This window comes from Sphaeramia orbicularis, chromosome 22, assembly GCF_902148855.1.
Source record: "Sphaeramia orbicularis chromosome 22, fSphaOr1.1, whole genome shotgun sequence".
NCBI lineage: Eukaryota > Metazoa > Chordata > Actinopteri > Kurtiformes > Apogonidae > Sphaeramia > Sphaeramia orbicularis.
Genome location: NC_043978.1, coordinates 26,825,306 through 26,853,152, shown reverse-complemented (window position 1 = coordinate 26,853,152; position 27,847 = coordinate 26,825,306). Strand labels below are relative to the sequence as shown.

The 27,847-nt window shown below is 36.3% G+C and overlaps 1 protein-coding gene across 2 annotated transcripts; it reads right to left on the bottom strand.

Annotated features, from left to right (window-relative positions):
* Positions 1–17,317: 17,317 nt before the first annotated feature.
* ctsl.1 (cathepsin L.1) lies at positions 17,318–25,539 on the bottom strand. Of its 2 annotated transcripts, XM_030125884.1 has the most exons (9): positions 25,345–25,539; positions 24,955–25,055; positions 22,717–22,859; positions 22,332–22,529; positions 20,709–20,900; positions 19,429–19,594; positions 19,232–19,337; positions 17,680–17,783; positions 17,318–17,485 (listed from the first exon to the last, which is right to left on the bottom strand). In XM_030125884.1, exons 2-8 carry the CDS (start codon positions 25,052–25,054, stop codon positions 17,684–17,686), a joined length of 1,005 nt encoding a protein of 334 aa, XP_029981744.1. In that variant the 5' UTR covers position 25,055; positions 25,345–25,539; the 3' UTR covers positions 17,318–17,485; positions 17,680–17,683. The 2 variants fall into 2 exon arrangements, with proteins under 2 accessions (XP_029981744.1, XP_029981745.1); XM_030125885.1 differs by lacking the exon at positions 25,345–25,539 and having other exon boundaries at positions 24,955–25,222.
* Between the last annotated feature and the right edge of the window lie 2,308 nt (positions 25,540–27,847).

Below are 27,847 nucleotides of genomic sequence, written 5' to 3'. Positions count from 1 at the left end.
AGTGTAGCATTATTCTTGGTGTAACTGGGACTTGGTACGTAATCATTGCATCATTCATTACTGATGTGTATAAACAAAGATAAAAAGAAGAATGTGTCTGAAAACCTAATTATTCCGACTTTGTGGGCAACAGTGTACAATGAAAGGCCAAGAAAAATGAAATGAAACAAAATCATTAATAGAAATCCCACTGACCAACAGTGTTATTTTTCCAGTCCTTTGAAATAGACTTAAATTCCCCCAAAGTAACAAGTTCCGCTCCAGGTTCATCTGGAAGTCATTCCATAAAGGAGGATGTATCGAAAAGCTGTTTTGCCCAACTGTGTTCTGACTCTGTGAAACACCATTTATGGGATGTTCAGAGTATAAACCATACTGCTTCTGGGTTTTACATATGTATGTACAAAGATAGAATGGAAGCAGCCCAAGGAGAGACTTATGAATAAATGCCAACCGATGTGAGAGTGTGAGGACATACAGAGAAGGAAACTTAGCAACAGTAACCAGAGTACAGAGATCAACAGGATTTCAACAGCAAGTCATAAAACATAAACCACAATAATAAACAGTACCCAACTTCTTCTGTTGGATTCATAAAGAGCAGATTACCATAACAACAACAAAAGGGGGAGACATTTGCAGAAATTAATTTTGTTTAATTGGTTGGTTTAGTCTACACTAATGCATCTTTTTGTATGTTTGTAGCTTCACTTCCTTCTGAGAACACATATTTCATGAGTTTTCTGCAGTTTTAACAATGGATTTTCCAACTAATCCAAGATGTCTTAACCCATAAAGACCCAAATATCCACCAGCGACCAAAAGCATCTGCTGATGTAAACTATTAAATACCTGTTTATCCACTAGTCCTATCAATCCATATAAATAATTGGTGTAAAATACAGTTTGTCATCCTTTCATGGTCATCAGATATGACCCATTTGGATGTTCAGAGGCTCCGTAGTTACCGTGGAAACACCGTCATCTTCTACAACATTGATCCACCACTAAAACCCATGGAGTTGGATCAATGAAAACACTGGGTTTATGTTCAGTCAGTAGCCCATTCTACACAGCACTTCTGTTACAGGAATATTTCACCTTTATTCCAGAACGACGTCTTTATAAACAAAATGGTGGATCATTTGTTCCCACCTTTATCATGGCTCTGTAACATCTCTGGAGGTAGTAAAAGAGCTGTGATAAAGGTGGAATTATGATTCCGGAACGCTATGTAAAAGGAACAGTTCTCTTTCCGCAACCAAGGTGGGACATTTTGATGAAGTATTGCGTGTCCGACCCCTGTACCGGAGGGAATTCAAAAATGAGCATGGGCTGTGTACAGTAAACAAACATATCAACGTGACCAGAAAGATGTCGAACTGGGGAGATGCTGAGATCTGAGAGCTGTTGTCACTTCGAGCGGAGGACTCTATCCATGCTAACATTTGTGGAACAGTGAAAGACTCTGGAGGGGTTAGCAACACCGCTATGCTCTGGGTATTTCTGACATGCAAGTTATATGTCACACTATACGCTGTACAACATCACCGCCCCTTTGATTCTGGAACGCAGGTCCGCTGTGTAAAAGTCCAGCCTGTCTCACCCCTGTTACTCCGTTGGCTTGGCTGTGGAAATCAGTTAAAGGTGGAAAAAAGGTGGGATCACCATCTTACCTTTTTTCTATGATCTCTGTGTAAATGTGGCTAATGATAGATTTGCTGAAAATGTCACTTATTCTTCAGTTTTCTGTGTTGATATAATAACCTTTGAATTAACTCTGGGTTTTCATGAACATCTAAATTAAATATAGGAAAATACATGATTTACAGTGAAAAATGAAAAAAACAAAGGATAATATTATAATAAATGGCGATAAGTCACTTAAGAAAGGTTAACTAGAGGGAAAAAAATCATTTGGAAACTGCCACAGAATTACCACTGGGTCTTTATGGGTTAATTAGTTTGGGCGTCCAATATGATGACATTACCATGTATTGCTCTTTTTTTTCTGTTAATATCCATTGTATGAACAGATCATAACGCACCATGTGCCTCAGTCCTCCTTTTCTGCTGCTGTACTGCAGCTTCATTACCAGTTTAATCACCAGCTCCCAGCACAGAGCAGGCTACAACAGAATCACAGAAACATTAGCATGTGTGGATGTTACGTATTGCACCTATCGTCTTGTGGCTAGACCTTTGTCCAAACGTCATTCCAAACTCATTCTCCAACAGGGTTACTTTGTATTTCCTGAAGCAGATCACACTTCTCTTGGGTGGTGCTGAATGCAGGGTGCAGCATCAGTGCCTTTGCAAACTTAGGTTGGAGGATCACTTGTTCTGGTGGAACATTTAAATCATCATATGTACTTCTGCTTTCAGACTTTAACCCTTTCATGCATGAATTATGACAACCTTAGTCAAGATTTTTTTCTTGAATGTTTTTATTCCTCCTTAGGCATGAAAAAAACAATGTGATTGAGTTTTTTTTTTTCTTTTCATGGAGTTACATAATGTCCATGCATTTAATTTTTGAAGTAAAGAAACATTTGTTTAAAACCCAATATCAGAAAGTGAGATGAAAACAATGAAATAAAAACATTTTAATGCTGCTAATCTGATGTTTTCTCACATTTTAACATATTCTAATGCTAGTTATTACTCACTTCAATGAGATAATATGCAAAAATAAACGTTTTTGTCTAACAACAATTGATTTACACTAAAACATGTTACTGCAGATCAGGTTTATCAAGAACAGCAAGGTTCCAGTAATGGTATGAATGTCAGTGTATGGAATGGCGCATACGTGTCCACTGTGTTGGCTGATATGGAACTAAAACAACAAAACCCATGAATACACAAGAGAACAGCTGGAGAATAACTGTCCACTGTAATGACCACTATGCATGAAAGGGTTAATATCAACGCATTAGATGAGAAATGAAATAACAAATAAAACCAAGGTCAGTACAAGTATCTTGTCTTGCTAATTTAGGGTTTTTGTTTTGCAATTGACTTTACTACTATGTCTATGTTGTCACTTCCTTATTTCTTCACTTTCTATCATCCTACTTGCACCTCAAATCTACCTTTTAAAATTCATGGAATGAACTGGGGGTAGCTAGCTAATTTCATTTCCAATTTGTATTTTGTTGACAGTGATCGTGCAAACATCATAGCTGGCATTTATTTCCATTAGCCTGTGGCTAGTAATGTTCATTTCAGTGTTTCATTCCGCAGAGACCAAGAACAAAAAAAAAAAACTTCAGAGATGAGAAACTTAGTGGAGTCAGAGCCCCGCCACACAATACAACAAAGAAATAAAACTAACATCTGTTCTACAGGCCCAACAAGAAAAACGGCTGACATTTTTTTATCACTGCTGTAGGCCTTCGCAATCCATCTGTTGCTATATCCAACTCTAGCTAGTGAAGTGATACTATAAAAGGACGCCAGTGGGAGTGAAGCTTTCACATAGGAGTATGTGCAAAAGCAATACACCAACTTACCTTTCCACTTTAGTATCTCTTCATCTGCCACCCACCACACACACACTCACACTACAATAGAAGACAGGTGTTTTTGTATTAGTGTTGATTTTGTGTGAATTTTTACTCGAGTATAGGCACCGATGTGATTGCACGCCTTTGCGCTGTAACTGTGCCCCAGCACACGTTTGTACCTGCATGTGTTTGCGTACGTGAGTGCGCGGGTGAGTCAATCCATCAGGGAAACGGAGGAGTGTTTCTTCTTTTCCTGCACGTTGTTCCCCAGCCTCATTAGAACCCATTCAGTCAATCAAGCATGAATCCCTAACACAATAACATGCAAAGTGCTTTGTCTGGGTGTAATTGGCCTTGCCAGAGCTGTTTTTCTCAAACGGTTAGCTTCACTCGCCTCCTTCAGACCGCAGCCAGGAGCTCTGTCCAAGAAATGCAGCTGGCTAGACGAAAACGGAGGGATAAACGGAGGAAGGAAAGAAAAAAAAAAAAAAAAACGATTAAAATGATGAAGATGGTGAAATGGATTATTGGTCTCCTCGGTGGGTTCATTTTAGAAGTGGTAAGGTTCTGCTCTTGTTCACACATGCAGTCTCTGTCCCATGTGTGTATATGTACATGTATGTACGTGCACGCGCATCACCACTGTGTGCAGTCAACCAGAACTCCTGTCTGTCACAATCATGCATGTTCCCCATTACCATGACAAACCAGTTGACATTTCATTTCCCCAAACAAACACACACACACACACACATAAACACATACCGCATGCGAGGAACTTCACACATGCACGCACACAGAAAGGCATGATGGGAGATGGATAACATATCGGCACAGGAATGCAGCCCCTTGTGTATCCCCATAGGAGAGACTGTTTGTTCGCTATGATGGGTGACACGGCTGACTGACACTTCCCTCCACACCAACCCAACAGCCAATCTGCTGAAATTGTACGGTGACATTGTTGATAAAGCGGACATTCAGCAGTGTGAGCATCGCTGTATAATAACAACGCCAGTCTCAGTCTGTATGTGTGCGCATATACGTTTGATTATATGTGCTGCATGTGTGTTTTTCTGCATTTCAAGGACATGTGACAATCAGAATCAATGGATTACGTTTGACTTTCAACCTGCACGTTGGCTGACTCAAGCCAGGCCACTGCACCGGTGAACTGCTCAGATCAACACCAGCAGTCAAGTGCTGCCATCTAGTGGCAAAAACACAACCTTTTTAAACACTGGGTACAGCTATACATTAAAAAAATGTGGAGTCATTGATGTCATAATGGTGGCAAATGCACCCCCCATTCTTTACTCAATTAGAAGAAGAAATATTTGTGTGTTGTAAGTAGAATTACAGACTTTTTTTGATGTAACTGTAAATGTAGATTGTCTTTTAGGGACATTTCTCATGGTTGTTTCTGTTCAAACTTACCTGAACCTCACATTGTATTAATATAATGCAAAACTGTCTTTAAAAAACTGAAAATAATGCACATTAGTCCAGTAATAGTGATAAAACCAGCAGGATTTTTTGGGGAGGCCAAGTTAGAAATTCAAAGTGGGCCTGTCTAACCAGAATCTATCACCTTTATGTTCATGGAAATACTAAAAATGTGCAGTTTTAGTTTAAATGTCCACATAAGAAGAATTACATTGTATTATAAATGTATAGTGCAATAACAACCAGAATAAAAATGAAATAGTTCAGGTCAAAGTATTTTTTTAAGCTTGTTCTCTCCTACTAAAGGGACAATAAAATTTGGCACCGCATGAATATTTGAAACAGTAAAATAACTTCAAGTAAAGCTCCAATGTGCAAATCAGCAGGATTTTTGGGGGTCCCTATAGGCAAAAATTCCCAGTAGGGCTTTCTAACCAGAATTCATCATGGTTATGTTCTGTCAGAATAGAAACCTGAACAGTATCTAAACTTTTGTATATTACAACAATTTAATAATATCAATGTATATGAAACAATAACAAACACAATAAAAGGAAACTGCTTAGGTCAAAATGCCTTTAGAAATTGTTCTGCTAACAACATAAATATAATAAACAATAAAATAACAATAATAACAATAATCTACCTTAGTATTAAACAATTTTGCAATGGTACTAAACCCATAAGGTCTGTGCATAAATAGCTCTAGTACCATCCATTATCTCTCTGGACCAGGGTTAAAACTCTTAGGTTTATTTATTTATTTATTTTTGCTAGTTTTCTATGTCTTTAAACAAATCACACTTGTCTTGGATGGTAATGAGCCCAGGATGCAACAACAGTAGGGGCATCTGTTTTTATATTTGTCCATGGAAAGGCAAGTCATGGTATTAAAATGACTAAATTCTCACAAATGTAACATAAAAGGTCTGGTCTTTGTCAAACTTATTGTGTAGATGGAGCTCAGACGTGAACTCTAACACTATAACAGGACTATTTTAGATTTTCTACTAAAACTTCTGTCTCAAAATGTGCAGGTGCCTCATTCTGAGTGTAAAACGAACCCTATCAGCTGCTGTTTCCAGGCCAACATCTGCAAATGTACTTTCAATGTCAACAGTATTCAAAACATTAGAACACCTTTTCTTTTTGCACCCTGCTCTCTCTTCTATGTTTCATCTTATTATACCGATATCGTTTTCATATGGAATATGTGAAATGGGCTGATTGACACAACACAGGGTTTGTTTTTCTTGTGCGTTATTGTCTCCTCTAATTACGTTGAATTCAGTCTTTGGAAGATGTGCGGACACGCAAAGTAAAAATAACCAGCAATCCCTCTTAAAAGTATGAAACTGAAGCCTGTTTGACGAAGTTACAGATTAGGAAATATAGATATTTGTTGTAAAATGTAGGAAGTTCTGGTCGGAGGACTTTTTTACAACCTCTACCTCGACACTGCAGTTGGACTTGTAAGCAATGGAACTTACAGTTAACTTCTGTGTGTTGAGTGTAAGCTTGGCTATTTCCGGTTCACTGCGAATTTTGATTGCAAAAGATCGCATATTTCACCCGTTGTTTACAAGGTCTCCCAATGATTGACGTGACTTCCTAAAACAGGCTTAGGTTAATACATCTAAGAGGGATTGTTGGTTGTTTTTTTCTGTTTGTTATTGTCTCCTCTAATGACGCTAAATTCAGTCTTTGGAAGATGTGCGGATATGCAAAGTAAAAATAACCAACAATCCCTCTTAAATGTTTTAAACTGAAGCCTATTTTAAGAAGTCACGGATTAGGAAATATGCTGTGGAGCTCTGTTTGGCATTGATACGCTAAGGGTCTAGTGTTGAAAATACCAAGGGGGCAGCAGGGTCTCACGGTGAGTCAGGTGGGGTCTTCATTGACCTACCCGGTTTGGTAGTTCAGGCGTAGCCGTTGGAGGAATTTTTTACAACCTCTACCTCGTCACCGCAGTTGGACACGCAAGCAATGGAACTTCCGATTGACTTCCATGTGTTGAGTGTAAGCTTGGCTATTTACGGTTGGCTGCGAATTTTGATTGTGAAAGATGGCATATTTCACCCGTTGCTCACAAGGCCTCCCGAAGATTGACGTAACTTCTTAAAACAGGTTTCAGTTTAATACATTTAAGAGGGATTGTTGGTTGTTTTTTCTGTATGTTATTGTCTCCTCTAATGATGCTGAATTCATTCTTTGGAAGATACCTACCTGGGTTGGTAGTTTGGGCGGAGCCATTGGAGGACTTTTTTACAACCTCTACCTCGTCACCACAGTTGTGCACACAAGCAATGGAACTTCTGGTTAACTTGAGTGTAAGCTCGGCTATTTCTGGTTTGCTGTGTTGTGAGAATTTTGATTGCAGAAGATGGCATATTTCACCCGTTGTTTACAAGGCCTCCCAAAGACTGACGTAACTTCTTAAAACAGGCTTCAGTTTAATGCATTTAAGAGGGATTGTTGGTTGTTTTTTCCCCTCAATCCCTCTTAAATGTATTAAACTGAAGCCTGTTTTAAGAAGTTATGGATTAGGAAATACAGATATTTGTTGTAAAATATAGGAAGTTCAATGAAGTTGCTTCCATAAACTTATTAAAGCAGCTTTAAAGAGTCCTACTGGGACCACTGTTGTGTTTCTTTGTATTAACACAGCCCTGATTCCTAAATGTATCATGAGGCCACACTCCCTGTGTCTCTTTCTCACTCTTCCTGCCTCTTTCAGATCAATAGGTTTGTTTGTTCCAGTGCCACCTCCCAGTGTTTTCACTTGTCCCACTCTGCATGATGCGAATTGGACATCTTATCCTGTGCTGTGGTTATGCTGTGAATCAAAAAAGCCAAATTAAATTGCCTAATTGGTTTCCTTGGGAAGGGTAAAACAGATTTAAATTGATTACCGGTAATGGCCTTTTGTGGAACCACATTGGCTTGTGCTGTTTGAGGAGGATTTAGCAAAACCAATTAATTTGCCTCACCTCTTACGCGCCCTCCTTCTGTCTCCCTTTGTCTCTGTCTGGGAGCTTTTTTCATCGTTTGCTTTTCCACTTTCTAATGCCCTCCTTCATACTTCCAAAAATAAAAGGGATGTTGATGATAACGTCAGCGGATAACAATCATTCAAGCCTAATTGGCTGAATACTGTCATGCTGCAGTGCTGATAAAATGGCAGGGATCTTTTTTTTCTCTTCTATTACAAGACTTCCCTGACAAAAGATAATTTAAATCTCTTTCAGTTACTTTTACCATGCCTGTTTGCTTCCAGACAACAGTTTTTCCTACCGCTGTTTCAGCCGACGGAGGAAAAAGTAAGATGTCAAGGTCACATTTTGTCACATAGGCTGATTAAATCCCTAATGTTCTCCCCTGCGCTCCGTGTTTCTTCACCTCCCACCAAATATTATCACAGCCAGACCTAATGTGACATTTAGAAAGGGGCAAATTACAAGCACTTAATATGATTTCATCAATTATATTGGAGCAACTATTGTGAATGATTAAAACAGATGTCACACACCTCATGGGAAAATTAGAAAAATAATTTTCTCACGCCGACATCTATTAGCCTTTTTTTTTTTCCTCCATAGATTATAAATGTCTAAAAATAGATCAAGACCAGACCTATCTGTAAGCAAAGTTAGACTGACGTACTAAACTTATTTTATTTTAGCTTCATTGTGTGCACTAAATTAAATTCACTGAAGCTGTATAGCCCATAACAAATTAACAAAATGATTATGAGCATTATGAATTTATTTGTAGCCGACTTTATGGATTACAGACGAGAGAGGCAACCTACTCCAGGTTCAATACAGATGGAAGAATAATGGCTTAAGTACTGCTGTTTAGTTGGATTACATGCAAAATCCTTAAGCTTTACAAATTACTGTTAAAAGAAGGCTCGGTTTCATTATGAGATTACTTCACACACACATTTGGCGTGGGTATTTCAAATTAGTATAAACCACTCTTGGTACACATTACTTTGTTGTCGTGCTGTCGTTTGGTTTGACTTGACCTAAATGAACTGAACAGTTCGTAGAGGGTCACATCGAAGCAGAAAAAGACAAGAAAGAACATTGTACTGGATGAAAGACTCGAATACAGTATGTGTGAAGGTATGACTGACATGAAAGCCATATATTGGAGTTTTACAGAGACACACACCATCAGGTCAACATCTTTTCCTTAGAAGTCCATGGTTATTTCATCAGAACTATCCCTGGCTTCATTCTACACCAGGGTGTGTGTGCTGCCCACATCTGCCTCCTATTGGAAGTGTATGGACATGAGGAAGAGGAAGATCAGACAATAGCTAATGTGGATTGTTGAGGAGGTAAAGTCTTGGTAACAATTAAAAAAGTGCATCCTTTGGAATCCCAGTGCTAACTAAACCTCTGCACCAACCACAGACTGTGTCATTAGCAGAGGAACTGTGACGTCACCCACTGGTTTCTAAGGGTGTATTCACATCTACTTCATTTGGTCCTTTTAAAACGGATCAGAGTTTGTGTCCCCGGAAAGTCCAGACTTTTTTTAGGTGTGAATACAAACATGTGAACTCTGATTTGAATCAAACAAGCAGACCAAGACCACCTCAGCTTCTAAATGGACTCTGGGCCGGTTCACTTCTGGTGTGACTATAACCGGCCTCAAGCTGAAACAAACCAAGGACCCATGCGCCTTTTTGTGCTTGACGAGCCACCGTAACTGGAAGTAGCTGAGCTGCACAGGTAGTCAGAGCTGATAGCAGCAGCTGTGAGCTGTGGACAGATGTGGACCGAATGAGCTGTTCTGGACAGTTAACATTACATTTGTAAATTTGTGTTTGTAAAACTAGAATACATATTAACAAAGAACTGGCTTAAGACTGATGCTCTGTCTTATAAACAATGGATTTCAATCATAGATGATATACTTGTCATGGAACATCTGACATATGAACTGAAGTTAAAAGAAAATGTCTTTATGAAAAACTCGGGAAAATGGCTGACATTCAGAGACAAATGTATCTATTAAGGATCCTGAATATTCTGACACTAACACAGGCTGTTCTTTTCATCTGTTTTTTTTTTTTTTTCGTTCTTTTGCTCTTTTCCTGCTCCTCAACCTGAGGAGATTGTATTGTACTGTTAAAAACTGAGAAATAGAAATTGTTAAAAAAAAAATAGAATACATATTCCGAAAACAATAACTGCACGTATGAACCTCCACGTTTGTTTTCATCAACCCCCAGCCATCTCTGATTCACTCTGCCCTCTACTTTTCTGTCCAATGCCAGCGCAGTTTGTCACATGGTGCTTCTGTGTACACATTTTGGTCCACTAGCAAGAAGTGCAATTGGAATGTGATCCGACCCAAACAAAAAAATTTAGTTTGCATTCGATCCGAATCAAATGGGCAGACCAAAGGACTTTTCAGGGGTGAAAACACCCTCAGATGCTATTTTGAAGCCAGTAGTTTGTCACTATGTTGTATTTTGTAGCCATACATGACCATATTTGGACAAAAGGGGTGGAGCTGCAGTAGGGAGAAGGGTCAGAAGTGTGCTAATGCTAAGCACTAGCTCACTGACAAAGTAGAACATCATTAACCCTTTCATGCATGAATTATGAGAGCCTTAATGAAGATTTTTTTTCCTGAGTGTTTTAATTCCTCTAGGCATTAAAAAAACACAATGCTATTGAATTTTTTTTTTTTTTTATGAGCCTATTTGAGTTGCAAAAAGGTCCACTCAACTGGACACCATTTAATTTTTGAAGCAAAGAAACATATTTACTGATATGCTGTGTGAAAACTATGATTTTGTTTTTTTAAATGTAGCTAATCTGACATTTTCTCACATTTTAACATACTCTAATACTAGCCACTACTCACTTCATGGAGATAATATGCAAAAAAAAAAAAACTTTTGTAAAAAAAAAACAAAAACAAAAAAAAAAACTGTGCATTACAGTCTAATAACAATAACAAGCAATTGATTTACACTCAAACAAGTTACTGCAGATCAGGTTTATCAAGAACACTGAATTACAGTATATGGGATAGTGCATAAGCATCTACTGTGTTGACTGATATGGAACTAAAACAACAAAATCCATGAATATATAAGAGAACAGCTGGAGAATAGATGTCCACTGCAGTGAACGCTATGCATGAAAGGGTTAAACACTGCCTAATAAATAAATTTTACAGTCTTATTAGTGGAACCTGTAAACCACAACACAAGTTGAGCTGTCTGAAAAAAATGTGTTTTATTTAATAAGCAAACTCATCAAAGAGCCTGTCTGACCTGAAATATGCAATTAACAAAAGTTCAAGAGTTAAAAAAGCCAATTTCAACAATTTCAGTGGAAGTTTAGAAGCAATCACAACCAAGGGTATTGTTTTCTCGGTCATTTAAAATAGAACTTAATTCCCCCAAAGTAAAAAGTTGTGACAGTTTCAGGTCTTTTTGTAAATGATTCCATGACGACGGGGCAGCGTATCGAAAAGTTATTTTACCCAACTCTGTTCTGACTCTGGGAAACACCATTTGTAGGATGTTTAGAGACTATAAACCATACTGCTTTCGATTTTTTTTGCACATGTATGATTGTAGTAACAGAGGAAAAAGTTATAATAGGGAGTCTGGGAGAAAATCTTTTCATTGAGCTGTCACTAAAACTGTCGAGGCTTCACCTTTTATTGCATTTTATTCCAACTTTTCTGGACATGGGGTTTGTATCAGTATATCATTCTTGCCAAGTGTGTAAACATTCCTGTCACTTGCAGATTGTCTGAGAAAAATTGGTGTATCATCAAACATACAGTTGTGGAAAAAATTATGAGACCACTCTTGTTTTCTTCAATTTCTTGTTCATTTTAATGCCTGGTACAACTAAAGGTGCATTTGTTTGGACAAATACAGGGTGGGGAAGCAAAATTTACAATATTTTGAGGCAGGGGTTGAAAGACAGTGTATGACCAATTAGTTTATTGAAAGTCATGAGAATTTATTTGCCACAAGAAAATTTACATAATAGAAAATGTTTTTATTCTATGTGTCCTCCGTCTTTCTCAATAACTGCCTTCACACGCTTCCTGAAACTTGCGCAAGTGTTCCTCAAATTTTCGGGTGACACCTTCTCCCATTCTTCTTTAATAGTATCTTCCAGACTTTCTCATAATAGTTTTGCTCATAGTCATTCTCTTCTTTACATTATAAACAGTCTTTATGGACACTCCAACTATTTTTCAAATCTCCTTTGGTGTGATGAGTGCATTCAGCAAATCACACACTCTTTGACGTTTGCTTTCCTGATTACTCATATGGGCAAAAGTTTCTGAAAAGGTATGGATAATAGTGTTAGGTATGATTATGACATCAATATATGTTTGGTTTCAAAACAACTGACGTAGTGCCTGCTGAGAAAAAACAACTAAATGTTCATTGTAAATTTTGCTTCCCCACCCTGTAGATATCAAATAATACAAAGTCAATAATGTGCACTATAGCTTTTCACTATGAGTTGACAAATTCATTTGGCATCATAATTATTGCTTTTAGTCAAGAATACACAGCTTATAGTCAGAAAAAGTGTGTTTTGCATGTTTTGCGACAAAAATAAAAAATTAGGTGCAACTTTTTACAACAAACGCATGGATACAAAAAACTGTAATGTGTAATATACAAGGTTATTCAAAAAGAATGAGCCGATTTCATTACACAATATTTTAATAAGGAAAAGCAATAGAAAACTCTAGAGAAGTCCCAAGTATTCTACTCCAAATCAACTTTTATTTCCTGTCTTACAAGTGTTTAATGTGTCCACCACCTGCAGCATGGACAGCATCAATGCGATAAGAGAATTCCTCCCGGACGCGTATCAGCATATCACGATCGACTGAGTTGATCGCTGTTGTTATTTGATGTTTAAGGTCATCGAGGCAGCCATTCAAAACTTAAAAAACTCCTCTTTCAAATGGTTACTGACTCATTCCATGACGATACTTGAGAACTGAAGCAATGTGTCATGAAATCGGTTCGTTCTTTTTGAATTACCCTGTAGATAAAATAATACAAACTTCAGCAAGTGATAAATGAAGGCCAGTTTCAAGCTCACATTATCAAGTGAGGTATTTGGTGTTAAAACAACATAGTAGTGTTACATATAATAATAATAATAATAATAATAATAATAATAATAATGTTTTCAGAGAACGCAAACCTCCTCCAAGCACCCCGAATGGTGTGCATGTGTGGATCGACTATTTCTTTTTGAATTACACAGTTTCAAGGTTGTTCCATACAGCAGAAAAAGTTGAAGCTTGGTACCAGTCATGTGTATGTCAAATTATATTAAATTCCAATCAATGTTTGTTGAGTTATAATGAAAAATGTGTCGTAAATGGGATTTTCATTGTTAAATTGAAATGTCCACAGAGTCCACATTCCACAGTGGATGTGGACAATTTTGTGGCAAATACAAGATATTGTTATAAGCTACAGGTGGGTCAAATTGGAGGCTAATCGGAGTTGTTTTGAATTTTTCATGAATTTTCAAAAATTGCTCAATGATGACAGATAGGAAAATTTGAGATTTTGTGACCTTGCTGTGACCTTGAACTTTGGCCTACTTGGCCCAAAGTAGGCCTATCTGTGGGTAAAATTTGGTAAAGATGGTTGGAATAGTTTTCCCGTAAAGTTGCTAACAAACACGCAAACAAACAAACACACAAAGCAAAGTGATCACAATACTTCCTGGTGGAGGTAATAATATAGAGGAAGAATAAAAATCCTACCAAAAAAACCAATGCATCCAACATCACTGGTGCTTGATCCCTTAAAAACAGCTAACAATGTAAAGTAAGTAAGCCCTTAACTGAAAATGTTAAAGGCTATAAGGGTGGTTCCATTTTTTGCCTGATTGCTTATGACCTATTTTCATACTTTAGAGACGAATGGAATAAGATACGATAAACCATTTCAGTATTTCATCAGTGGGTCGAAAAAGGAGGATGAAAAAACACATTTCTTTCATTTCTCCTTTCCTGCAGCATCACAATCGCAGACAATTTATATGAAAACCAATTATCAGGGATTGTGCGGATCAAGTGTTATGATAGGAAGGATATGACAGGAGGAGAGGATGATCTTGAAAGCAAAAAGACTGTCTGTAAAATATATTGACAGTAATAGAGGTCAAAATACACACCGCACATTTTCCCACTGAGATACAGTATTTCTCTTAAGTCCATATTGGCTTTTTTTTTTTTTTTTTTACCACATCAGACAAGAGATTCAACCGCATAAGTGTATGATTTCAGACTGGGTTTGGCTCTGTCATTGTGTTTCGCTATATGTTCGTATTTGCCAGCCAGATCTCCTTTCATTATTACCTTTTTATGGCAGTGTCCCTACCTGCTTATGAAGAATGAATATAAGATAACCTCTCACAAACCACAGATTGCTAAAGAAAGTAAAACTGTACCCGGAAAGATAAAGCAAGAAAATGCTTTCCTAGCGGACTGAAAGTACAAAGCCAGCAGAAAACACCAAAGAGGTTATATTCCTCTCTCAAAATGAATTTTCCACTTTTCTAACATTGTGCTTACTGCTTTTATCTTTGGCCGGAGGTTTTTGAGCTGCAGGCCAAATAAAGCAGCAGTCGGAATCAGAGGAAGCATCGAAAAAACTAAATATCCCACTTTTTCAACAACAAACATGGTTGTTTTTAGTGAATAATTTATCTCCATTGAAACTAGGGAAAGAAAAGAATTTAGAAATGACAAAAAGCTCCAAGATATGGGATGAAGGGATTTCAGAAATATGTTATCTTCAAACACTCAACTTGTCCTCAAGCGACATTTGAGCTGACTAAATATGCACAAAGTGGAGGAACTATAAAAACTCTGTATATTTCTTGAGCTAAACACCTTTTTATGTGTTTTACCCAGAACATAATGCTTTGTTAAACACATGACAAACAAGGAAATATATGGAGCAGAGAGCTGTTTATAGGGAATAGGATTTTTGGAAGTTGGAGGTTTAATATGTAGAATGGGAATAGTATTTCGTAGGTACTATATATGCTATGGAATACTTGAAAATACATAAATAGACAGGTTTCACATTTCCTGTCATACCTTTATTGGAAAAAACAATAATGTATGTTTTACTTAGCTACAGAGCTTTTTTAAGTAAAACAATGATATGTGTCAGATTATTATTATTATTAGTAGTAGTAGTCGTAGTCGTAGTAGTAGTAGTTGTAGTAGCAGCAGTAGTAGTAGTCGTAGTAGTAGCAGTAGTCGTAGTAGTAGTCATAGTAGTAGTAGTAGGAATAGTCGTAGTAGTAATAGTCGTAGTAGTAGTAGTAGTAGTCGTAGTAGTAATAGTAGTCGTAGTAGTAGTCGTAGTAGTAGTCGTCGTAGTAGTCGTTGTAGTAGTAGTAGTTGTAGTAGTCGTCGTAGTAGTAGTAGTAGTCGTAGTAGTAGTAGTAATAGTCATAGTAGTAGTAGTAATAGTCGTCGTAGTCGTAGTAGTAATAGTCGTAGTAGTAGTAGTAGTCGTAGTAGTAGTAGTAGTCATAGTAGTAGTAGTAGTAGTCGTTTTAGTAGTTCTCACCATCGTAGTAGTAGTAGTAGTAGTCGTTTTAGTAGTTGTCACCATCGTAGTAGTAGTAGTAGTAGTCGTCGTCTTTCTCGTTGTAATGGGAGTAATCATTATAATTATCATCATTTATATTTTGTTTAAATATTTTGTCTGTTTATTTTTTTTTCACATTCTTATTTTAAATAAATACTTCAATCATTCAATCAGTCATAATACTGTATTTACCAAGATCTAGAGACATGAAATGTAAATGTAAATATTCAATTTTTTTTCTGCTGCTGGAGGAAAATCATATTATCTTGAAGTAGAAAAGCACTCGGAGAGCGCAGACCTCCACCAAGGCAGATCAGTGCCCCCCCCCCCCCCCCCGATCACCACCAAAATTTAATGATGTGTTCCTTGTGCCAGTATCAACATTTCCTGAAAATTTCATGAAAATCCATCCATAACTTTTTGAGTTATCTTGCTAACAGACAGACAGACCCACCGTTACACTTGGCGGAGGTAATAATTCTGTTGTTAAATTTAGCTGATTCCAGATCTCAAATTGGAATTTGTTTTGAATATCAGGATTTGAGTTATGTGAACTGTCAGACTCCAGTTTTGTGCCTGTGCCTTTTGCTGTGTATTTTCAATCAGACAATAATATGAGCTGAATTTGTCAAATTTACTTCTATAGATATGAAGAGTAAGTTCAGTGAAGAATAAATGGAAGTATCAGAACCCCAAAGTTTGGCCAAAAATAGTGCTGCAGCTATTCATTATTTTGTAATTGATGAATCTATCAATTATTTTCTTTGATTCGATTAAATGATTTTTTGAATAGCTGATGTATACAATTAGATACATACAATACACAGATAATCCACCAGGGGGAGGAATTCATTCACCAGAGGCCTTTCCAGTGACACTATAAGACTGTCATTAATGAGGAAGGAGGCAGAACTTTGACAATTTTGAAAAGGAATTACCAACTTCTTAGACATTATTGTGTTGTATTATGTTTTTGTTTGTTCAAAAATAATAATATTTGAGCATTGAGACCCGATGTATGAAATATGATACAAAATTGACACTCATACATCGAAATTGATATTTGAAAATAGATTTTTGGGGTTGTTCAAAAGGACCAATAAAAGCTCCAGTTTCAAAGAACTGGAATTTTCCAACAATGATTTAATGGTTCAGGCTTTACAGGGTTAAATATGATTTGGCACTATATAAATAAAATTTGATTTGAATTGAATTGTTGTAATTCCTAAACAGTTAATGCAATATTTTAGTTAAAGGTCAAAACACAGTATTCAAAATCTTTCTGACGGGACATTTTAGAGACAATTTGACAGATTAGTGTTGCTAACTGACCCACATTTTTCCTTTTAAATTCATTTTTTGCTTTAGTTGGACCATAAGGGCTTATCCAAAACAAGGAGCTACTTTATATTGAACTAAATGTTGGAATGGTAGTCAATTAAAGTTCGCTCTCTGACGGGACATAACTGTGTTTTGACCCTTAAACACCTTAAATTACAGCTGAATGTTTTACTTGTACTTCATTGTAATCCACTGTGGTGGTGAACAGAGGCAACATTAAATAACTCAAGTCATCGTCCAAATACTTATGGACCTGATTATATAAGACAGGAACCAATGCATGCATTATAACAGTAGACAATGAAAAGCAACAGCTTTAATTAATGTTTAAATTTTTAATAATATGTAAATCATTTTACAACATTCCTTTACATCTATTTACAATCTTCATATAAAACTTGTGAAATGCACCAGGGAGACACTGTATCCCTCTGACTTCCAGGGAAGAACAAAAGGGACATTTTACCCCATAAACCAATTTCTTTATGAAATTAAAGTGAATTATGTGCTGCTGTTTTCCTCCTCACTGAGAAAAGTCATGGACCTGCGAACCCAATAAACATCAACAACATCCAGTTAATGGACAATAAACTGAACATTTACTTTCTCCCAGGTACATCTGTGCAGCCACCCAGAAATGTAGACTGTTTAAACAGCATTTCCTCACTTATAAGGAAAGTACAGCAAAGAAGAATAGAACCAATTATATTTTATTTATGTATTTTTTTCATTCCTCACCTGTTTAGACCAATGGGTAGCTGGCCATAGTAGCAATACCACACTGGTTGTGTTTGTTCCTGGTCATCATGATGTATCCCTTGCTTCCCCATTTCAGACCCCAGCTACAAAAACACACCATTTAACATCAATATTCAGCTGGTGCACTGTGGGTAAGGTTAGTTAAGCAAACTAGCAAGTAAAAGACATGAAAATAAAAACTACAATGAACAAGAATTGATCAAAATGGGTTAGAAATATTAAAGTTTGATCCAGATCTGGTGATTTCATCATATATTTTAATAAAAATGACATTAACTAACAAAATATAGAACAGTATCTGAATAAGTGAATATCTAGTTAAAACTAGATCTATATAAATATTATACTATAGAAGAATGCATACAAATATGATATTATTGTATGTTGCCTATTTGTAATTAATTAATACAGACTATCGTGACAAGGAGATATCACATTTATTAATGATTGTATATGTAGTAATTAATTAATTAATACAGACTATCGTGATAAGGAGATATTATGACACTTAATAATGACCGTATTTGTAGTAATTAATTAATTAATACAGATATCGTGATAAGGAGATATTATCACATTTATTAATGATTGTATTTGTTGTAATTAATTAATTAATACAGACTATCGTGATAAGGAGATATTATCACGTTTATTAATGATTGTATTTGTAGTAAATAATTAAAGTGCAAATAAATATTATAGTTTATATTAAAAAAGGTTGATTATGCAAATCTGATTGTATGTGAGGTGACTAAAAATTGTTTCTGAATGGTTTGTGTGGATGCTTTGTGTTATTGTAAAAATATACAGGGTGGGGAAGCAAAATTTACAATGAACATGTAGTTGTTTTTTTCTCAGCAGGCACTACGTCAATTGTTTTGAAACCAAACATATATTGATGTCATAATCATACCTAACACTATTATCCATACCTTTTCAGAAACTTTTGCCCATATGAGTAATCAGGAAAGCAAACGTCAAAGAGTGTGTGATTTGCTGAATGCACTCGTCACACCAAAGGAGATTTCAAAAATAGTTGGAGTGTCCATAAAGACTGTTTATAATGGAAAGAAGAGAATGACTATGAGCAAAACTATTACGAGAAAGTCTGGAAGATACTATTAAAGAAGAATGGGAGAAGTTGTCACCCCAATATTTGAGCAACATATGCGCAAGTTTCAGGAAGCGTGTGAAGGCAGTTATTGAGAAAGAAGGAGGACACATAGAATAAAAACATTTTCTATTATGTAAATTTTCTTGTGGCAAATAAATTCTCATGACTTTCAATAAACTAATTGGTCATACACTGTCCTTCAATCCCTGCCTCAAAATATTGTAAATTTTGCTTCCCCACCCTGTATATTTAGAAAAATAAGGGTAATAAAACACTAAGGTTGACATTTTGAATTTCATAGTATTTCAATGAGTGCCCTATAAAGGGTTAAGAGTGATCCTTAATGCAATATGTCACAAATGCACAGGGTGTCCAAAAGCTTCACTGTTAAGAATAGGAGCATTAGATGGTACTTACCTGTTCTTAACCAGCCAGTAGTCATGACCATTGTCTGAGCCATAACCAACAGCCAACACACCATGGTCCAACTGTGAGCTGCTGCAGTCTGCCTCATCATAGACTCCTGGAAAAACACACAGGGATTCAACCAGAGGTTCGATTAAAGGGCAGACACTAGTATCTTAGATTTCACTCTTGGTGGTAACAGTGTTCACCTGAATCGTAAAGCTGGAAGGACACATGAGACGCATCAATGCCTACAGACACAGGTCCGATGGTGGCCACGGCTTCCTTCAGGGCATCTTCATCACCGCTCTTCACGTCCACGTAGCCGGTGCATTTGGCTCCGATAGTGGCAGGGTTGTAACGGCATCTGCCATCCTAAACAACAGAGAATAGCTCATCACGAGTGAATAATAACAATATTATGCCTGTTTGTCATTTACACATGTACATTATAATTTACAGATCACAGTGGATCTACAAAGGTACAAAACATTTAGGATCAGGCATAGTATTGTTAAAACTGCACTTACTCCTCTTAAGACATGCCAGGTTGTTCATATTTGTTCAGGTTAGTCACATTTTTTTGTGAAAGGGTAACTTGTAACTGTAAATATTTTCATATTTTTTATTTTTGCACTAAAACAAAGACACGCATTTGGAGTTGTCATTATGTCTAGGTTATTATGATAGGATTTAACTGGTCTGACCCATTGAGATCAGATTAGTCTGTATCTGGAACCTGAACTAAAATGATATTGACGCCTTTGATTGCTAACCCTTTATTGGGCAAGTGACTATTTTTGGTAATTTCCTCAAACATTGAATACGGGGCCAGTCTCATACCTCAGTGAGGTCCAGAGCCATGTTGGTTTCATAACACTAGACAGTGATTCAGATATTCTGAAGCTGTAAATAGTGAATATTAGTGATTTTTGTCAGTTTATGACCCTGTAACAGTTGTTTTATTGCATGTGTTTACTTTTTAGCAAGTGCTGCTTGGATGTTTTATGACAAGAGGAGTGAAATGACAGTGTCCAATAACACACTAGGGTTGACATTTTGAATTTCAGAGTATTTCAGTGAGTGTTAATATCTTCAGTGTCATTTTTGCACATCACAAATTCATCCCATGGGCTGGATTTGACCCTTTGGTGGTCTGGTTTTGACCTCTGGGCCATGTGTTTGACAATACTGCTTTAGGTTTTTTACCACTATATTGTACAACACAATATGTCCACAAGATGGCGATATTATACAGTTCTCATCTTCCTGTACTGGTAATATTTTCCTACAACCTTGAACAGTGTCTGAAGGATTTCATTTGCATATGATATTTTTGGCTCAGCAATAGAGACATTTTCCATCCATGTCTCCTCTTTGTCTCCTGCAGCTCTTCTTTACAAAATGGAAAATATAAGCAGCTGTCTGGAACTGGATTATGCATATTTACATATCATTATATTCAGATGAAGTGTTTTGTGGTTTTTACCTCAGCCTCATAGGGGTAGGATTCCTCTGTATCTATGCCTCCGTTGGCTTCGATGTATTCGAAGGCCTGGTCCATCAGGCCTCCCATGCAGCCCATGTTTCCGTAGTCACCGGAGCAGTCGACCAGCTGCTGTTCGCTCAGAGACACCAGTTTCCCTGTCTTCCTGAAGTTCTGACCCTCTAGAGAGCCAGTCTGAAGGAGAACAAAAGTGGTTTTGTAAGAAGAATATTGCTATTACTACCAGAGAGGATGGCACAGTCAGGGGACGAGGAACATGCTGGGTGAAAAAAAACTTTAAGATAGATTTATTTTGTCATTTGTAGCTGATACAGAAGTGTTTGGGAGTCCTAAAAACAACTTTACTGTTTCTAAATGATGTCTACAAAAACAAACAAAAAAAAGAGCCAATTGATTTTCATTGTTTTAAAAGACTATATTTGATGTCCACATTTACTTTTTTGTCTCATATTTTAGAATAGAATAGAATAGAATAGAATAGAAGTCCCTTTATTGTCATCATACAAAATGTATGAGATTGGAGAGCTTCTCCTTCTTCTGTGCAAACAGGTGTTTATATATAAAATATAAGGTGCAAAATAAGTCCTACAAGACAGTGCAGTTAGCTTTATATACAATCTGAAGACAAAAAGATAGAATTGAGAATTTAAAAAATGTAAGAATGTATTGCACAGGATGGTTGGATATATACAGAATAATAATAGTGCACATGGTGATTAATATTCATGGATGGATGGATGGATAGATGGATAGATGTTGAGGGTCATCATATGTAAAGTAGTGATATTCAATACCACGGATTTCCTTTCTGATCTGATACTGAGTAAAATTCAGGCTGGTATTGGTGATACTGATCCTATACTTTGTACAAATGCACTAAATGTCTGAAAAATCTAAAAAAAAAAAAAAAAAAAAAAAAAAAAATCAATGAATAGTGCATTTTAACCCATAAAGACCCAGTGCTACTATTATGACAGTTCCCAAATATTTTTTTTCTGTCTACTTAACCTTTAAGTGATTTATCACCATTTATTATGATATTATCCTCTGTATTTTGCATTTTTTCAGTGTAAATCATGTATTTTCTTATAGATAGATAGATAGATAGATAGATAGATAGAAAACATGTGGGAATGATTAAATTAATATTAAATCATTTGTGCTTGACAGATAATTTTGATTACCAGCCTTGAGGACTTGAGAATTTGCCCTACGTAACCAGACTTCCATTCATATTGATAAACCCCCAATCCTAGACCCATTTTTTCACCAAAATTGCAGGAATTGCAGTCAGCAATATACCTGACACTATGGTAATGTTAATTTTGGCAACTTAAACTTTTGATATGCTGAAAACATTGCCTATATTTTTTAATGTTTTTTTTTTTTTTTACCCTACGTAACCAAGATGTTTTTGATAAAGATTTCGGTGTAAATGGCTGAAACTGACAAATGTCTTTGCGTGGTCTTAAAGTACTAGAAACACCCTTTCCATCCATGTATTACACTTACATACCAGTTAAATGTAGGCCCACTCATTATCATCTGAACCATTTCTTTTACTCTACATAACCGCTTGCCCATGCCCATATGGGTGGTACGTACTGCGCTGAAGGCCCAGCAGGATCCACACTGCTTCTGATCCTTGACATCAGTTACGTATCCCTTGTCCCTCCAGTCCACGGCGTCGGGCAAATCAGTACCTTGAGGCATCCGGAAGAAGGTGGAACCACGACGAGGCTGAGTGCTGTTGAAGTGTCCCAAACAGCCCTGAGAGATCAGCCGCTTGTACTCTTCATTTTCCTGGAGAAGATGAACCGTTGCGCAGACTTAATTACCAAGTAACAGGTGGTCCAGAGTTGAATTTCCTCATCTTAACCTGCTGACTGCTGATGTTCTACCAAACTAATGCATGTCAGCTCAATAAATGAAACTAAAATAACAGTAAGTTAATGCCGACAAATTCATCTCTGTCTTTATTTACACTTACCATATCAGCAAAGTAGGTCATGCCAAGGCGGTAGGACTTGATGCCTTGGTCAGCCATGATGTTGTGCACCAGGACCAGTTTACGGTTGTTGATCCAGATTTCCCTGCGATGAGCCTCCTCTGATGGAGAGCTGTAGGTCTTCTCTATCAATCAGAGGAAAACTTATTTAACCCAACATTCCCCAATGATTATTTCTCTATATTTAACTTTTCTTCAGTGATTTATCACCATTTATTGTAATATTATCTTCATTACTTTGTGTTTTTTCAGTGTAAATCAGGTATTTTCCTATATTTAATTCACTGATCATGTAGACTTTCATAAAAGCTCAGATTAGAGTTGATGGTTATTATATCAGAAACAGAAAACTGAAGAAAAAGTAACATGAACTGAATATATAACAAGTGTGTCATTTCACTGTCATTGATCCAACTCCATGGGTTTTACTGGTGAATCACTGTTGTAGAAGATGACTGTGTTTCCACGGTAACTACGGAGCCTCTGAATGTCCAAATGGGTCATATCTGATGACCATGAAAAGATTATAAACTGTATTTTACACCAATTATTTACATGTATTGATAGGATTAGTGGATCAACAGGTATTAAACATTTTACATCAGTAGATGGTTTTGTTGCCAGTGGATGTTTGGGTCTTGAATTGGTTAAAGGAGGGAAGTTATCAGCAATCAGTGAAATGTGTCTTCTATAAAGCAGACATATATAACATCACTGTTTTGTAATAGGCACTAAAATAATAATGCTAGACTTTTCTGAAATTGGGAAGTTTTACAAGTGGTCTCAGTGAGGTTTTACCACATAGATTGTTTACCCCGTTGGCAGATTTCTGTGTTTAATACGAGACAGTATGTTTATATTTAAGCATATTTGGTTTGTTTTTTGAGAGCCTGTTTTTGCAGTGCAGACAGTTTTAATAAAAATCAGTTTGGACATTTGTCACATATTCCACTCCAGATTTGGTCCTCATAGACCGGAGGTGTCAAACTCATTTTAGTTCATGGGCTGCATTAAGCCCAATATGATCCAAAGTGGGTCAAACCAGTAAAATAACAACAGTGAAAAAGTACAATTCCGTCATGTAAGTGTTTACTTCTACAAAGTTTCCTGTGAATAACATGAACAACCTGATATGTCTTAAGAAAAAGAATTGCAATTTTAACAATATTATACCTCACAACGGATCTATAGGTAAATAAAACATTTAGTAAAAGGCAGAATATGGTTAAAATTTAACTAAAGGTTGTTCATATACAGTATATTCAGGTTTTTCAATTTTTTTGTGAAAGGATAGTTTGTAAATGTAAACATAATGTAATTTAACTTTTTTTTGCACTAAAACAAAGAGAAAAATTTGTAGTTGTCATTATTTATAGGTTATTATGATAGTATTTTACTGGTCTAACAGGCTTGAGATCAAGGTTATAATAGTTTTGGATTTTTCATTATAGTTTAGTTTAATTTAGTTTTGACCTTTTTTTCTCTAAATCCCTTAGTTTTAATTAGTTTTTAGAGCAGGTTTGCTAGTTTTTATTAGTTTTAGTTTTTTCGTATCTTGTATCTTCCTTGTCATCATATTCAAATAAATCCCATACAGGACCCTGGTGCTTTCTCCCAGTTTTAGTTTCCATGTTTCCAGGTAGAGTGGGGCCAAGAAGATGACTCTAAACGACATGTGATGAGATGTGATGAACTGTGAAGTCTTGTATGGAGCCACCAACGAAAATTGCTCAAGGGAAATAAATCGATTTCATATCAATCCAACATTGACAAAGACGAAAACAAAGGGAATTTTATCCATAATCTTTTTATGTTTTAGTTTTGTAAGCACACAATACAGTTTCAGTTAGTTATCGTTTTTTCTTTTAATTATAGTTTTTTTTTTTATTTCAGTTAACGAAAAAGTTTTTTCAATTCTAGTTTTTGTCATTTTGTTAGTTTTTGTTAACGATAACAACCTTGCTTGAGATCCCATTAGTCTGTATGTGGCCCCTGAACTTAAATGATTTTAAAATCCTTGACTGTTAATATCTTCAGTGCAATTTTTGCATTTCACAAATTCATCTCATGGGTCGGATTGGACCCTTTGGCAGGCTGATTTTTGCCCACGGGCTGTATGTTTGACACCTGTGTAATGGACAATAACATCACAGAAACAGAATGAAACCTCCTAAACCTCTCTAAAAGTAAACAGGAGTGGAAGAGTGTTTTCTGTCTCACCAAATTTGAGTTTCCAGGCGTGAAACTCCAGATCTTCCAGTGAGATGCTGGCACAGCTGGCCACGGCCAGAACAGCAGCAACAACCGTCAGCAGCTTCATCCTGATTAAAGTAAAATTACAGAAGGTACTGTAGAGATCAAACTTTGAATAACCCACCCAGTTTGAACCTGTTCACTTCAGTTTGCCACACACTCTGCTTCGACACTGTTTGTCACATTAGTACTGAATGAAGTCTATTTCCCGGTTTCTTTTAATCTGTTTGATCTGTTCCTGAAACTCCCTCTTATCTTTATGAGTGTCTTTTTCCTTTAGTGCAGCGGTGCATCTGCTACACAGGAAGTGTGTGCTGTGTGTGTTTGTCTTTTTTTCTTTTTTTTTTTTTGTCTTACCTGCCTCTGTGTCGGCGGTGATGTGTGTCAGGTTTCAGATGGAAGCACCTGTGGAGGATCCAAGGCGCTGTTATATACTTGTGTACTGTTATGACTTACAGTGTGTCCAGTCAGGCGCTTGTCAGTAGCTCGTAAACACACAGTCAATCATTGAGGCTGAAAAGGAGGAGGGTTACTGTACATATTATGACATGTTCGCATGATGTTATTCTTTTGGGAAATGTTGTAAAACCTCAGCAAAATGAGGAACATCATTTACAGTTCTTCTTAAACCTCAGAGTTTTGTCTGACGGTGCTGTGTTACTCAGCATTTTGTTGTTTAGCAATTACACAATCACATATAGAAAATGTGTGTGTGTGTGTGTGTGATGCCTTCAAGTGAAAAGCCTCAGTTGGGAATTTGTGTTCTTTTCATTGCTGTTTGATTCCAGTCACATAACGATGGGTATTCTTCAAAAAGAACAAAACAACAAACTGCAAACAGAAACAAAACAACCACATGCACATATTTTCTGTCTCCCACTCATATGTTAGAAGCTGAAGAGGTGTTTTTGATTTCAACGAAATGTTGGTGGCATGAAAGTAAACGCCCACTGACGGTTCATTTGAGCACATGACAGAAATAATCCACTTTTAGTTGAAATCATGTTGCCTCATCTGAAATATTCTGAATAAATTATAACTTAGTTTTCTTACTATGAGGCTGGTATCTGATAATTTCTCCTATTTCCACAAAAAGTGAAAGTCTGAAGTTGATTTAAGAGAGTTTAATGTTTGTCTGCTTTACTGTTTTTGTTTTTTCCTGTGACCGCTAAAGTTAGTTTCACGGAAACTAAAACTAAAACTTACTTGTCTCACCAATTACTTAGGAAACAAAGATGAAATAAAAACTACAGTAAACAATGGACAAAAACTCAAACTAAAAACGATTACAAATAAAATCAGCTTCATTTCCATTTTCCCATGATGTTAATGGTCTGTTGTGGACAAGAATAAAATGTCTTTTCACAGTATGGGACACTAAATCTTATTTTGTTTCAAGTACTCGTTTATCCTCAAGATTCAAGATTCAATATGTACTTTATGGTCTTTATTGTTGTAACATTTGACCTGTGTTTCCTCCTGTGCTACATCCACACAAACCTAATTAAAATAGTTTTTTAATGTGTTTTTTTTTTTTTAGGATAAAACATGCATTTTGTGTCACCAGTGGTGCCAACATTAGATAGATAAACTACTCTATTACCCTGTTACCCTGTAGCTTCACTTATTCTGATCAAATACTTGGGGTTTATAGAAGATACGTGAGTGTTTTTATGTGATTGAATGTCAGGGTTTGGGGGTGGGGGCTGCATGATGGTCAGACATTCATGCATGTTTGACCTCCCAGATACTACCTACTACATACTACTGAATGTGTAAACTAAACTAACGTGAAGTAAACTAAACTAAACTAAAGTAAACTAAAGTAAACTAAAGTAAACTGACATGAAGTAAACTAAAGTAAACTAATGTAAAGTAAACTAAAGTAAACTAATGTAAAATAAAATAGAAGCACTCGGAGAGCGCAGACCTCCGCCAAGGCTGATCAGTGCCCCCCCCCCCCGTGGGCCCCCCCAGGCCAAGGAGGTTATGTTTTTGCCAGGGTTTGTTTGTCTGTCTATCTGTTTGTCTGTCTGTTAGTGTGCAACATAACTCAAAAAGTTGTGGACAGATTTTGATTAAATTTTCTGGTCTGCGAGTGAACTAAAGCAAAGTAAACTAACGTAAAGTGAACTAACATGAAGTAAACTAAACTAAAGTAAACTAAACCAAAGTAAAGTAAACCAAAGAAAACTAAAGTACGCAAAAGTAAAGTAAACCAAAGTAAAGTAAACTAAAGTAAACTAAGCTAAAGTAAACTAATGTAAAGTAAACTAAGCCAAAATAAACCAAAGTAAAGTAAATTAAACTAAACTAATGTAAAGTGAACCAAAGTAAAGTAAACTAACGTAAAGTAAACCAAAGGAATGTAAACTCAACTCAACTCAAGTAAACCAAAGTAAACTAAACTAAACATTTTACAGACATAAAGGAGGATACAGTGACACAATTTCCAAAAACGTGAAAGACAGTAAAAAAAAAACAAAAAAACAAAAAAATCAAAACTCTGAAAGACACTGAAATTCCCATGTCCTTTAAGTTTCTACCTGGAGAGTCTTTCCTCATGAAACCTAAAAACTACCAGTAAATCTAAATAAAAACTGAAGTTGTTGTTCTTGCGTAACTAACTAATCTAACAATGGAAACTCATGTAAAATTAAATCCAAGCTATAAGACTATATTAATATAGAAACTAAACCTCTACTAATACAGCACAAACAAGAAACAGAAAATTGTATATATTTGCTTAATTTCTTTACTTATGAAAAGAAAAACTAGAGTGATAATTTAGTCATATTTGCAAAATTGCTTGTTTTTGACATCCTAACTGCTTACTAACAGTGACTAGCTGCCTGTCTTC

What these genes read in the sequence shown, in the direction of transcription:
- ctsl.1 (XM_030125884.1), bottom strand. Translation starts at nt 25,054, where the DNA reads ATGAAGCTGCTGACGGTTGTTGCTGCTGTTCTGGCCGTGGCCAGCTGT. An exon ending in CGCCTGGAAACTCAAATTTG is followed by an intron (nt 22,860 to 24,954) that starts GTGAGACAGAAA and finishes TCTGATTGATAG; the next exon opens with AGAAGACCTACAGCTCTCCA. An exon ending in CCTGCTGGGCCTTCAGCGCA is followed by an intron (nt 20,901 to 22,331) that starts GTACGTACCACC and finishes GTTCTCCTTCAG; the next exon opens with ACTGGCTCTCTAGAGGGTCA.